The 13,417-nt window shown below is 34.7% G+C and overlaps 1 protein-coding gene across 5 annotated transcripts in view; it reads left to right on the top strand.

Moving 5' to 3' along the window:
• LOC26527624 (lachesin) overlaps window positions 1-11,211 on the top strand; it is a 35,263-nt gene extending 24,052 nt beyond the window's left edge. For 4 of the 5 annotated variants that reach the window (XM_015166040.3, XM_044009195.1, XM_044009194.1 and 1 more), the window contains 4 exons: window positions 216-335; window positions 628-801; window positions 2,136-2,408; window positions 3,428-8,506. In XM_015166040.3, coding sequence (XP_015021526.1) covers window positions 216-335; window positions 628-801; window positions 2,136-2,408; window positions 3,428-3,618 — 758 coding nt within the window. In that variant the 3' untranslated portion in view covers window positions 3,619-8,506. Of the gene's footprint in view, window positions 1-215; window positions 336-627; window positions 802-2,135; window positions 2,409-3,427; window positions 8,507-11,111 lie in introns of those variants that run through there. The other variant, XM_032729089.2, reaches the window with a different exon arrangement.
• The last annotated feature ends 2,206 nt before the right edge of the window (window positions 11,212-13,417 follow it).

Below are 13,417 nucleotides of genomic sequence, written 5' to 3'. Positions count from 1 at the left end.
TAACTCCATTGGGTGTGAGGTCATAGTACGGACAAAACCAAGATTGGTATTTGTGTGGTTAAATAATGATTATCAGCGGGATATTCGTCTAAATTGAACACATTTTCATTAACAATATAAAGGATGTTCTTATTAAAACTACTGATTTACATTGCAATTTAAATTCTAGCAGTTACAATTATAAATACTCTTGGTTTCTAATTTGTGTTTTTCAGTTCCGCCAACTATAAAGGCCGTCAACCAATTAGTAGGTGCGCCGGTTGAACGGGAGGTAACATTAGAATGCATTGTGGAAGTTTATCCAAAACCACTAAACGGCTGGTACCGCAACGAAGGTAAATTTTTTGTTTTAATTTTATTACATATTATTATTTCTTGTAACATCAATCAGGTAGTTGACTTTAAATATACATTATTAATATTTAATATTTTAAATATTTACTTAACCGACAACGCTAGAAATTTGATTGGCTACACAATTTTTTAATTATTAGGGAAAATGCATTTAAAATGATATGTAACAGATTTATTGTAACTAATCAGTGATTTGTAGTATATTTTTCACCGGGCTAAAATTGATCTATTTTTGTATTTTCATTATATAACTAAACTTATTAACACTTTCAGGAAATGTTAAGTTGCATAATAGCAACAAGTACAACATCTCGGAAGCGATGATTAATCTGTACATGTGGCACCTTAATTTGACAATACGACACCTGACGAAATCTGACTTTGGAGCTTATACCTGCTCTAGTGTAAATGCTCTAGGGAAGAGTGAGGCGCGAATTCGGCTGCAAGGTAAGATAAAATGAAACTTATTTCAAGTTCAATGCTGCCCATATGATTTTTTACCAATCAACCAGGCGCAAGCTAAGCCAAGTAGTTCTTTCAATTCGAAACCATCAATTCAGTAAAGAATGAATGTGTGCGTGTGTGTGTGAGTGTGCCCACATCGCATGTGTAATTCGTTCAGTTTCCTGGCAATAAATCACCTAGGATTTTCTTCGGTCTATTATTTTTATCGATCTCATTTAAAGGCGACTGAAGCATTTCTCTATCTTTCATCTACGCAGTGGGTGCACATCCTCATGCTCAGCATCAGCCTCAGTTTCAGTTTCAGTCTCACACGCTGTCCCAGTCTCAGTCACTGACTCCAATGCCAACGCAAAATAGAGCTAGAGCACTAAAACTAAGCATGAATTATTGCACAATCAGCGAAAAACTTTCTCTGTGCGCATTGCCACCATGGTTGGATCCAGCTCATAGGCGACATTTTAATTTACACTTAAAGGAGTACTGATATAAACGCAAGAACATCATACAGAAAATAAAAATTCTTAAACAAATTAGCTGAATATGTATTTGCACGTGTATATTGATTATACGTTCCATGTCAATATAGCTAATTTTTATAATTAATAAATTAATAATGCATTAACTTAAACAATTTTACCTTATTAAAAGTAAATGGGCAAAATTATGAAAAAATATAGTTGTCAAACTATATATCATACAACTAGAGAGTAAATTATCAATTTTTTGTTGTTTTTTTTTTTCATATAATATAATAAGGTTTAAGGTGAATTAGCTGCAGAAATATCCAATAGGTGAGAACATTTTTCACATATTCAATAGAATTTGTTGACCATATTCATAAAAATAACTGAGGTTTCTACAGGATTTCAATTATATCCTGTAGAAACCTCAGTTATTAACGCAGAGCAGATCTAAACGTACACGCTAATTTAATAATTTGCTGGAAAATAGGAAGGACGGAAAAAGCAATAATATGATATGATATGAACAGTTATGTATACTTATATAAATGTAGACGTAGATCATTTATGTATAGTATTTATGTATAGTAGAGAATTTATGTATAGTATACATAATGTATAGTATACATAATGTGTCTGATGTCCCCTGAAGAAAAGTAACATATGGAAAATTATTATATTTAAGGGCTACTACAACGTTCCACGTTGTTAAACCTTTGCCATTGGCTTTGTATTTGTAATTGTTGTTGCCTCACTGTTTTTTAAAGTCTATCTGCCATCCGATTGAGTTTGTTTTGCCCCTCGAACCATGCAAAGAAGCATTCGGCATTTCATAATTGGTGCAATTTCTTGCAGAATTACGATTACCGCCCAAGTCGACAACGACGCCAACACCACACGTGCACACTACCACGAAGCCGCGTCGGAAGCAGCAGCCCAGCCACAACAAGGGACTGAACGAAGTGGTGCGTGCCAAGGAAACCCATTTCTCAAATCAAATGCAGCAAGAGAACGATGTATTCGGCAGCGGGATTGGTGTGCCCCAGAGTCCCAACGGCGGTGGTGGTGCCGGTGCCGGTGGTATTGTGGCAAGTGGAAACGTCAACGGCATGATAAACGGAGCGGAAGGTAAGTTACGATTTAGAAAATTCCACAAATACATGCTGCAGCACAAGCATAGAATGAAGTCAGGCATAAGCGGTAGTTACAAACACTCACATCCACATCTACCGGACCAGGGGATACTCTCAGTCTGCATACACATGCGACTCCACCATCCATAGGGCACTTCTCTTCACCAAGGGACCATGACTTCGACAAATATAAAGTCGCTGCACCAGGGCTGCCCTTTTAAGAAACTCTTGGTGGCTTGCCTTTACTTCTTCGATCTTTGCTCCTTCTCTACTAGGAACCAAAAGTACAACGGACACCAACCGCAACATACTCATTCTCCAATCCACTAGCACTAGCAGCAGTAGCAGTAGAAGTAGCAGTAGCACACTCCCATCGGCCCATTCAAGAGTACGTGACCCCCTTTCAAGCCACTACGGGCTTACCCTGCCACACATTTCTCTAGCAGTAGCAGCAGTAGTAGTCACCAAGACTTAGCACTCGTGCAGCTGTCGAGTGCACTGATTTATCAGTGAAACCGTATTTTGGTACGACTCAGTATTTTCCAAATCTCTTTTGAAGTTAATTTTCCGGCAGTCAGTTTCAATTTCAAGTGTGCGTTTTCGTTCTAGTCCAACCTCCCTTCCACCCAACTACTTTCAACCGGAATTGGCTAATGTCAACTGAAACTAGCCAGTAAATATATATCTAGGCAAAAACTATTATACATTATTTAGATAGAATAACCTTAATGGTGTAAGAGCTAAAATTTATTTCAATAATATCAGTACATATTTACACTTATGTAGCATATAGAGAAGAACCCTGCAAAGTACACTTTTTCTGATGAGAACCATTGAAATCTAAATGGAAAACTTGACCGACAAGTGTCTGTAAATTTTGTAAAAATGGTTAATAATAGAAGAACCCAAAATGTTTGGGCGAAAATAAACATTTTGTTCTATTTCATATTCTATATCTTTATATTTCTGAAACATTTTAAAAAACTTTTTGTTTTATTTAAAAATAATTTGTAGTACATACGCAAGTTCCAACGCGCAATGGATACGAAAAAACAAATAAGTCGCCGGGTGCGGTACCATCGCATCGTCCGCCCTGGACTTACCCAAGTGCGGGGTCACAGCTGCTTGGCATAGCTACGACAACGACTAATGCCCAGATGGCTTTTTTCTGCATATTGTCTATGTATTTAGTTAAGCTCATTTAAAATTATGATTCCAACTAAATCCAACACCAGCCTGCAACCAGCAAGGATGGCAAGGAGACCACCAGCAGTAGGCGATAGTAGCAGAAGCAGAAGGTATCAGTTAACAGTGCACTATATTAGCTATGAAGAGAGAAAAATAAGTCGGTCTGGCCAAGGCCCATTAGAGGTTATCAATCGTCTGGCCGTCAAGGGGAAGCTTTATTTGCACTAGCACTTTTTTAACCTATCTATATATTTATGAAAGCTTTTCATAATGCTATCAAAACAACTAATGACATAACAAAGTATATTCAATCAAAATAGTTTTTCAAAATATTCATAATAATAAAAAAAACGCGTTATCATTATTGTTATGCATAATCAATGGTTTGCTTAAGCTCGCATCTGATCCCAAATAATAAAATAATATATAGAGAAATATATGTAATGAAAATCTTTTTTCGCTAGTCACCTTTTTGTCTTTGAATTTGTAATTTTATTTATTTAATTTTTTTTTTGGGCTGAAAACATATATTTTTTGATTGGTGCTAATCAACCAATTTACTTGAATTAACTCAAAATGATATCAGGATGCTTGTTTGATTATTTCAAGCAATTCTCAAATGAATTCGCTATTCAATTCTAGCTGACTTAAAGCCATTTCTGAATCTTATGGTTTCAGATTTTTCAAAAAAGGAAAAGAAATCAAAGTCCTCTTTACCTATTTTTTATAATTTACACACTGAATGAGTTTATTAGTTTTAGAAAATTTCCGTCCTGATGTATGGCCATCTGTCTGAACTTAATAATTGCATGAACCAAACCATTCTCATTATTAATATGTGGATATGAATATAACAGATTCCGAATGAGGTTTATGCTGTTGGTATGTTGCTTTACAATATATATGTATATATATATATATATATATATATATATACAGGTTGATTAATAATTTGTATAACGTTTATAACATTTATATAACATTTCTGTTAAATTCTATCAACATAGCAAAAATTCTGCAAGTCTATTCCAAAAAATTATTTGTAGATAAATCGAATCCAGTTTTTGTAGCGAATATAATAGACGAAGAGCTACATATCTATTATTATATATATAAAAATGAATAATGACGTGAATATTCCAATCAAATCCAATAAAGCCATAAAACTAACTTATTTTTATCCCGTCCCACCAAAATAAGGTCCGTTTTCACATAACATGGGAAATTCACTATTCTGTCGCTTTTCAAATATTTCATACTTCATTGGAGATTAATTTTATTTCAATTAATCTTTAAAGGATAGAGGATAGAGCTATTTTCTAAAGTGGAACCCAAGTACAATGTCTGGATAGGTACAATATGTAAAATTCAATCCCATCTGTAATTGAAGGGTTTTAATATGTGTGAAAGATTTTATACTAAGTTTTGTGAGTTAAACTTTAAAAAAAATTAAATATAAATCTCCTTTCAGTGTGTAAACTAAAAAGTAATATTCTTATATTTAAGTTTTGTATCTGCATTAATTTCTATACTACATAAATAATCATACTAGTTTAACATTTTCATTATTTGAATGAATGGTAAAACCGAAGCCAGGTGACTTAAAACTGAAATTGGTCAGATATACTCATATGTATTTATATATATATAAATATAGTTCAAAGTCCAATTGAAATCAATAACAATGAATCAAAGAAAACCCCTGCTTAAAATAAACAATACAATAATTTTATACAATACGAAAATCAATGTTAACGAAAAATTTTATATGTAAGTCATTATACTGAGCTTATTTGCTCACATTAGATAATTAAAAATATCAGAAGTTATATAATTAATAATGCAATACAGAAATGTCTTCCGAGAAAAAAGAAAGTAAAATATGAATTAAGATTGACGCTTACAAAAGGAAAATCAACAATAATTTATTAAATTCCACATACATATGTAATAAGTTATTCTTAAACATTGTACCGAAATTGTATATATAGAGTATAATTAACTTTAATGAAGATATATCTCAGATATAGATATGTTATTGGGAAACCTTCGGTCATAAAAATCAAATGATTTACAAGCCATATTTTCATACCCTATAAGGCAGAAGTCCCAAACAATGCTATCTCTAATAATGAAACAGCGCCAAGCTAATTTGATTTTCTTCAATTATTTGCCCTGAAGACAATACAAGTTTATTTAAGGCCTACATTTACTAAACATATCTCGAGCATTTGTTAAAAAATGCAAAAAGAAACGAAAAATATGCATTTATATTATTAAATTATATGCATTACTAATTTATATGCATGGAAGAACATCGTAATTGGAAAGTGGAATAAGTAATACTATTTTCATAACCTATGCTTTAATTTATTGAAACAGACTCTTCGTTTTTAATTTGTGATTCTTAATTGCATTTTTTGACGATTTCTTTAATATACAGAATATAGAAATTGTATATTCTATATTCTATGCTGACACTCAAAATTGCAAGCATAAAATTCTTTGCGGAACAAACAGACAAATTGTAAGAAAAGAATTGCCATGAAACATAAACTTGCTTACCCTTTATTATGAAGAACACACAACACTATTGAGTCTTGTTCAAAAATGTAAATAATTAAATATAAAATTATATTCCACTGCTATACATATATATCATATGCGATATTATGTACATGTGAATAGGAATATAATTTGAAATATTATTGTCATCCTGGTCAATGCAATCGGTGGTGTATGCGTTGGTTAAATATTTAATTACACAAACATACATATGTATATGTTTATGTATGCAGAAATTTGTATACATACGAGTTTGTGTATGCGTGCAGTACACTTGGAGCTATACTTGCTAGCTGGCAGTATAGTCGGGGATGCAGTTGGCATTGAATTTGCATAAATGCATGCTATTGAAAATGCCAAAGTGGCTGCTGTTGCATTGCAATCCCGGACTGCAGCTCAACTCCCATTTTGGGGGAGACGAAACGCGACAGCTTCCAATTGCTGCAGCCATGGTGGGTGGATGGGTTTGTTAGTCTGCGGACATGGTTTGTGTCCGGTGGTGCTGTATGCGTGGCAGAAAAAGAGGGCGTTCAGTTTAGTGTCCGAGCAATGTGGTTCATGCTATTGTTGCATTTCGACTACAGCTGAACAATCTAAATGATGATGCGCATTTGTGCAAATGACGGCAACCGCCAAGCCTCCTCTACACGTCTCGCTATATTCGGGTCGGTCGGGCTTGTTTATCGAGTCTGCGTGGACAACGGGCGATAAGAGCCAAAACCTTCAAGTGCGCTCGATGCTACCACTTTGGCCAAGAGGAAGGGTTTTCGCAATAGTAGCCAACTTGCATCACCAACAAACAGAAGCACGCTCACAACCACTCACGCACCCGCACACCGACACACTCACTCACTTACACACATGCATTTACGCATTAACGAAATTCATGCATTGCTCGAGGTTCGCCGGCTTTCGGCAGACTCTTCCCCTAATTTAGCTGCAGAATCGTAGAGAACAGCTAAAGTTAGACAAAGCTAATGCTCGCGCGTCGTCAGCTCATAGAAATAAAACAAGTTGGACGCAACCACCGCATAATATGTTGTACGATCCCGTTACAGTCAAAGTTTTGCATATTTCTTTAACACTTTTCTATAAGCGGATCGCGGAAATTATAAGGGAGAGAGAAGGGCCCTATGGTCCACTAGCTAAACTTTTCTTATGCTATATTTTACCTAACATTTGTGGGCCATTAATAATAATCACTCATTTGGAAATATTTTATAATTTAAAAAAAAAAAAAAAAAACTATTGTTTTTCTGCGTCTGTTGATTGTCTGTTTTCCGGAATAAATGGACATGGTAAATGGATATTGTAGAAAGCCAATACACTCTTTCATTTCCTGAGCGAGTATAAAAAATGGGCTGATTCGACAATTGTCGCACAGTCGGCAAACTTCACACTCATATGCGCTACCCACAACCCCTAACGAGAGCGCATTTATTTGTTGGAATGAGCCCGTTTGTTTGTCGAATCCACACACTTTGGCCAGTGCAGAGCCTGATAATGTTTTCAACATTAAATTCCCATTAAATTCTGTTTTATTGCACTTGAAGCTGCATGCATAATTTACTCGCATCCTGCTACGTGCCGTTGCATACTCCAAAGTGCATGTGGTCGACCACAGATACTGGGCTCGCTCCATCTTCATCTTCTTCTTCATCTATCGCTGCTTCTGAGTAATTGTATCACATTCAGCTTTCACACTACTAAATACTAAATCTGAACTATGGTCGCTGAAACCTAAAAATCTTGAATTGCTTGGTTGGACATCAAGTCATACTTTTTATATACACATAATTTTTGTGTGTATGGATATTCGTTAGCACAATTGGATATTCGTTAGCATTTTCCTTGCATGAAACTAATTTGGTGTAGCGAGTCTCACTTTTATTTCAGAATACAGATAGCCAACTCTTAGACTCGATGACAGTATATGAATAGATCTTTGGCCTTTCTGTCAAATTATAACAACAATAATTTATAGCAAAATAACAACAATAACAATTTAACAGTTGCAATAATTATTTAACAGTTAGTAGCTCTTTCTTTGTTTCCATTTCGTCTTTGTCCAGTTCTGTACTCAAAAGCATTCATTTTCATCCATTAAATTAATAATTAATAATTTCTTGCAACAACAATTATCACATCTCGGTCATATACTAATATACAAATATGTATATAAATGATATATGTATATCTAATAATGCAACTTGAATTCTTCGTGTTTGTCCTAATCTATATTATTTCGCTGTCAAACTAAATTAAAGTAATACAAAATTGAATGCGAAAATTCAGTTATGAATGTTATTTCAAGTAAAACTACACCACAAGCAGCGCTTTTAAAAAGTATTATAATTGTCTACGTAGAAGCCGACTTCATTGCAGTTGTAATAAATTTATAGTTGAGCAATTTAGTTTATTTGGCGGACAATTGCATGCATGCCACAAATACAAAACACATCTGCAATACATAAATCACGCTACCATGTTTTAGTAAGTTGTTTTACCTAGCCCTAAATAATACGCTGTTCACTTAGATAAATATGTGATTAACTGGACAGGCATAATAAAGAAACCAAAGATAGTGTCGGACAAGAGCCTGAATGCAAAGCCAAGGCCTTATTTATGTTCCATACCGGTCTGTCCTATTTAAAAGACAAATTTATTTGACAAACTTAAAGGTTGACCAATTAGGAAAAATACTTTAAAGAATACTTATTATTATAATTTTTCTTTCTTGTTTTTATACCCTGAACCCATTGAAAGTGGGAAATCAGGGTATAGTGGTTTTGTTAAATGTATGTAACAGGGTGAAGGAGGCGTGGTAGACCCCAAATGGTATAAATATGTTTGATCAGGGTGATGAGCTGAGTCGTTTTAGACCTGTCCGTGTGTCTGTCCGTCCGTTCGTCCGTCTGTCCGTATGTTTGAACGCGTCGATATCAGAAGATATAAGAGCTAGAGTCTTGATTTTTTTTCAAGGGTCCGTATATATAGCGAGGATGTCGAAGTTATCTCCAAAAATCGATAGCTCTTCCCGTTATTTGTTTATCGATTCAAAACATTGTCGAAAATAAACTACTTAATATCTCCAATATCTTTAGACTAGAGTCGCCAAATTTTATATGCAAATTGATGTGTACTTTATAGATTTTCGGCTTTTGTTATAATTCAATTCAATTCCTCCCAGGCCCCCCAGGCTATATCCACCCCCTCACCGCTAAATTTATAAAAAGAGTATTTAAAGTACTGTAGACTTGAGCTATAGCAAATGCACGCATTTTAATGATACAATCACAATCTAAAAGTTCATGAAGGAAGTGCATCCACATAAAAAATGATCAAACAATTAAGTTCCCATAGGAAGCCTACACTACAGTCAATGCATGTTTATGCGTGCGTGACTGTATGTGTCTGTGAGTGTGTGTGTGAGTGTATTTCCTGTGTAAGCAGAAAGACGCAAAGAATTATTGAGCTATCAGTTATACATGTGTATAAACTTTCGAATTTTAATCAAATTTATATGTTTGCAAAATAAGCAATAATAGACACATGTATGTATGTATGAGCCGACGTGCATGTATGAGCATATGCATACATTTAAAAATGTGAATACATGAACTTAAATATTTTGGCTTGACAGAAATTATTCATTTGGATATGCTGACATATGAATGTACATGCGTGGAAATGTAGAAATTAACATACATACACACACATGTACATATCCGAATATATGCATTCATATATGTGTACTTTTCCACTTATGTACATATGAACATACATACATACATGTGTGTGCTTGCATTTCTTGTGAGTGTATTTCTTGTCTAAGCAAAAAGACGCAAAGAATTATTGAACTAACAGTTGCTCGAATGGTTCAGGGGATCTCGTAGTCGAGCAGTCTCGACTAAAGCTTTCCTACTTGTTTTTTCATACCCTGAACCCATTGAAAATGGGAAATCAGGGTATAATGGTTTTGTGAAAAAGTATGTAACGGGCAGAAGGAGGCGTGGCAGACCCCACAAAATATATATATTCTTGATCAGCGCGATGAGCTGAGTCGATATAGCCCTGTCCGTCTGTCCGTCCGTCCGTATGAGTGTGTCGATCTCAGAAGTTATAAGGGCTAGAAATCTGAAATTTGTCATGCATACTTGTGTATACTATACGCAGTACGAGTTTGCTATTTTTTCGATAAATTAACCGATAACTTTTTTATCGAGAATAATCGAAAAATTGATTTTGTTTTTTCAGTCTCATTGGAATACATTAGACCTGGAGACTTCAGATTTACTGTGTACATATGATGAATACAAACATTTTGTAATTTACAGATTTTATTTTTCATTAAGATTGTACGTCTAGAAATTAAATTATTCAACAAATAAATTCGTATAATATTGCCCACATTGCAGCGCAGCCCAAGCGCACTCGCTGCTTGCTGCGCCGTCAGCAGAGCGCGTTGTTATACGTGCGTCTGGATGCATGTGTATGTATGTGTGCATAGAAGAAGTGCAGAATGATTAGAATATCAGCTTGGAGGGTTCAGGGTATCTCCTAGTCGAGCAGTCTTGACTAGAGCCTTCTTACTTGTTTTTTAATCCTATTGATCTCATTCCCATCACTGAACCTCCTAATTTTCCTGGCACTGTTTACAAGTTGCCGTCTTATATTCTCTAATATTCAATATTTTTTTCAAGATACTTTTTCTGATTGTAATCAAAAATTCAACTAAAAATGCAGGTTTCTTACTCCTTATATTTATTTAAAGATAATAAAAACAAAAATTATTTTAGTTTAATTTTAATTATTTTAGTGTATTTATATAAGAAAAGAAATAAACAAATATAATAATAATCAGGGAACATACATCAGAATATTAAAGAAATATGTTATCAAAATTAAAATATCAAATTAAAAAATTATTTTCATCATTTTACAGTAATATCGGATTGTGGCCAACTAAGAAATATATTCAAAGCACAAAATAATAATAAAGCAGTATATTGAAATGGATAATTGTTATATAATACAAATTTACTATAAGACAATAAATATAAGTTCCCGTTAATTTAAATAAAGAATATTACAACTACATATGTAAGTACACATATAAATACAACACATATTTATCAATAAATAAGTGAAATACTCAGAAATGAAATACAGGACAATAAACATACACATATACTATTAATAAGTATAAACAAATAAATATGTGAAGTTCAAAGCGTTCTTATGTTAATCAATTATAAATAAAGATAAGTATATTCAACTTTGTCAAATGTTTTATTTGGATGCAAACAACAGACATAAATTAGATCCAAATAGTTTTGTTTTTATACCCTGAACCCATTTTCAATGGGAAATCAGGGTATAATGGTTTTGTTGAAATGTATGTAACAGGCAGAAGGAGGCGTGGCAGACCCCATAAAGTATATATATTCTTGATCAGGGCGACGAGCTGAGTTGATTTGGCCCTGTCCGTCTGTCTGTCCGTCTGTCCGTCTGTCCGTCCGTCCGTCTGTCCGTCTGTCCGTCTGTCCGTCTGTCCGTATGTATGAACGCGTCGATTTCAGAAGATATAAGAGCTAGAGACTTCAAATTTTTTTTTAAAATGTTCGTAATTACAGCGCGCATATCAAGTTTATCATTAAAAATCGATAACTCATCCCGATCTTTTTTATCGATAAAAAACCTTATCGAAAACCAGTTATAAAATTATATCTTCTACACCTTTATTGCTAGAGTCTCCAAAATTTTAATGTATGCCTATATGCAATTTATACAATTTCGGTTTTTGTTAAAATTTACCCCCCACCCTTAAATTCACCCCCTCACCCACACTTTTGTAAAAAGCGTATTTCAAATACTAGAGACTTGTGCTTTGGCAATTACATGCATATCCATGTCATAATCATAATCTGAAAGTTTCATGATGATCATACGTCCACAAAAAAGTTATTAAGCAATTAAGTTCTCATAGTAAGCGCTCACTGCCGCCCATGCGTGTTTATGCTTGTGTGTGTGTATATGTATGTAATTGTTTGTGTATGTGTGTGTGTATGTGTGTATGTATGTGTGTGTATGTGTATGTATGCCTGTGTGTGCGTGCGTGCGTGCGCGTGTGTGTGTGTGTGCGTGTTTCTTGTGTAAGCTGTAAGACGCGAAAAATTATTGAAATAGCTATTGCTCCAAGGGTTCAGGGGATCTCGTAGTCGAGTAGTCTCGACTAGAGCTTTCTTACTTGTTTGTTTTTTCATTTGATGATTGCTTTTGAACGCCGTTTGAGCTATCAAGTTACGATTAAACATAATTGATTCTTTAGATGAGTAACGGGTTCAAATTTCGTGTTCAATATTGACTTTCTCTATTATAAAAAGGTAAGAACGTTGTAGTCGGGCGTTTCCGACTGCGGAATACTCATGCACATCCCATCAGCAATTTAGCAGCTAAATTTAGCTCCAATACTGTATAAAATGCAGCTCTTCTGATTTATCATGCCCTTACTGGGTGTAGACACCTCATTTTTTGTCAGTTCTTAGAACGAGCTAATAGTACCCTAACTGCAATATTTGAATGCTTACGCTCAAAAAATGTGAAAATTACAGGGTATTTTTTGATATGCCGCGCCCCTAAAGAGGCGTAAAAATGATTTTTATCCAATTCTACCTATTATACTATAGGAGATATAAACTTTTGCGGTTTACCACGCCCCCGATGGGCAGACTTATATCAGTCGAAGCTTTTTGATCTTGGGTGGTCAGCCCGAGTGTATATACTAAATTTGCGGTCTCAAGCATCAATAGTGTCCAAAATATAGCAGAATTAACAAAATTTCTACATCTTCAGGTCCGATTTACCACGCCCCCAATGGGCGTAGATATATATGCCATAGCTCGTGATCTTAGGTGGTCGACGCGGACTTACATTCCAAATTTCAACTTTTTAGCTCTTCAATTAATATGATTTCTGGTATATCGAAAAATGCATTTTCCGAGTTTCCACGCCCCTAGTGGGCGGATCAGGAAAATTTTAACACTTTATAAAACGGAGATAAACTGCGTTCATACGGACACACGGACAGACGAACGGACGGACAGCCAAACGGACACTGCACAAAACCAATATACTAATTCACTTTCGTGAATGAGTATAAAAATTATGTGTTGAAAGAAGTTTTTGCGTTAATATGGAAGGACAGCAGGATCAAAAGTCAGATGGATCGATGTAGTAAACGTTGAATTG

The sequence above is a fragment of the Drosophila mojavensis genome, unplaced genomic scaffold, assembly GCF_018153725.1.
Source record: "Drosophila mojavensis isolate 15081-1352.22 unplaced genomic scaffold, ASM1815372v1 contig_49, whole genome shotgun sequence".
Classification (NCBI taxonomy): domain Eukaryota; kingdom Metazoa; phylum Arthropoda; class Insecta; order Diptera; family Drosophilidae; genus Drosophila; species Drosophila mojavensis.
This window is presented reverse-complemented; position numbering and strand designations above follow the sequence as displayed.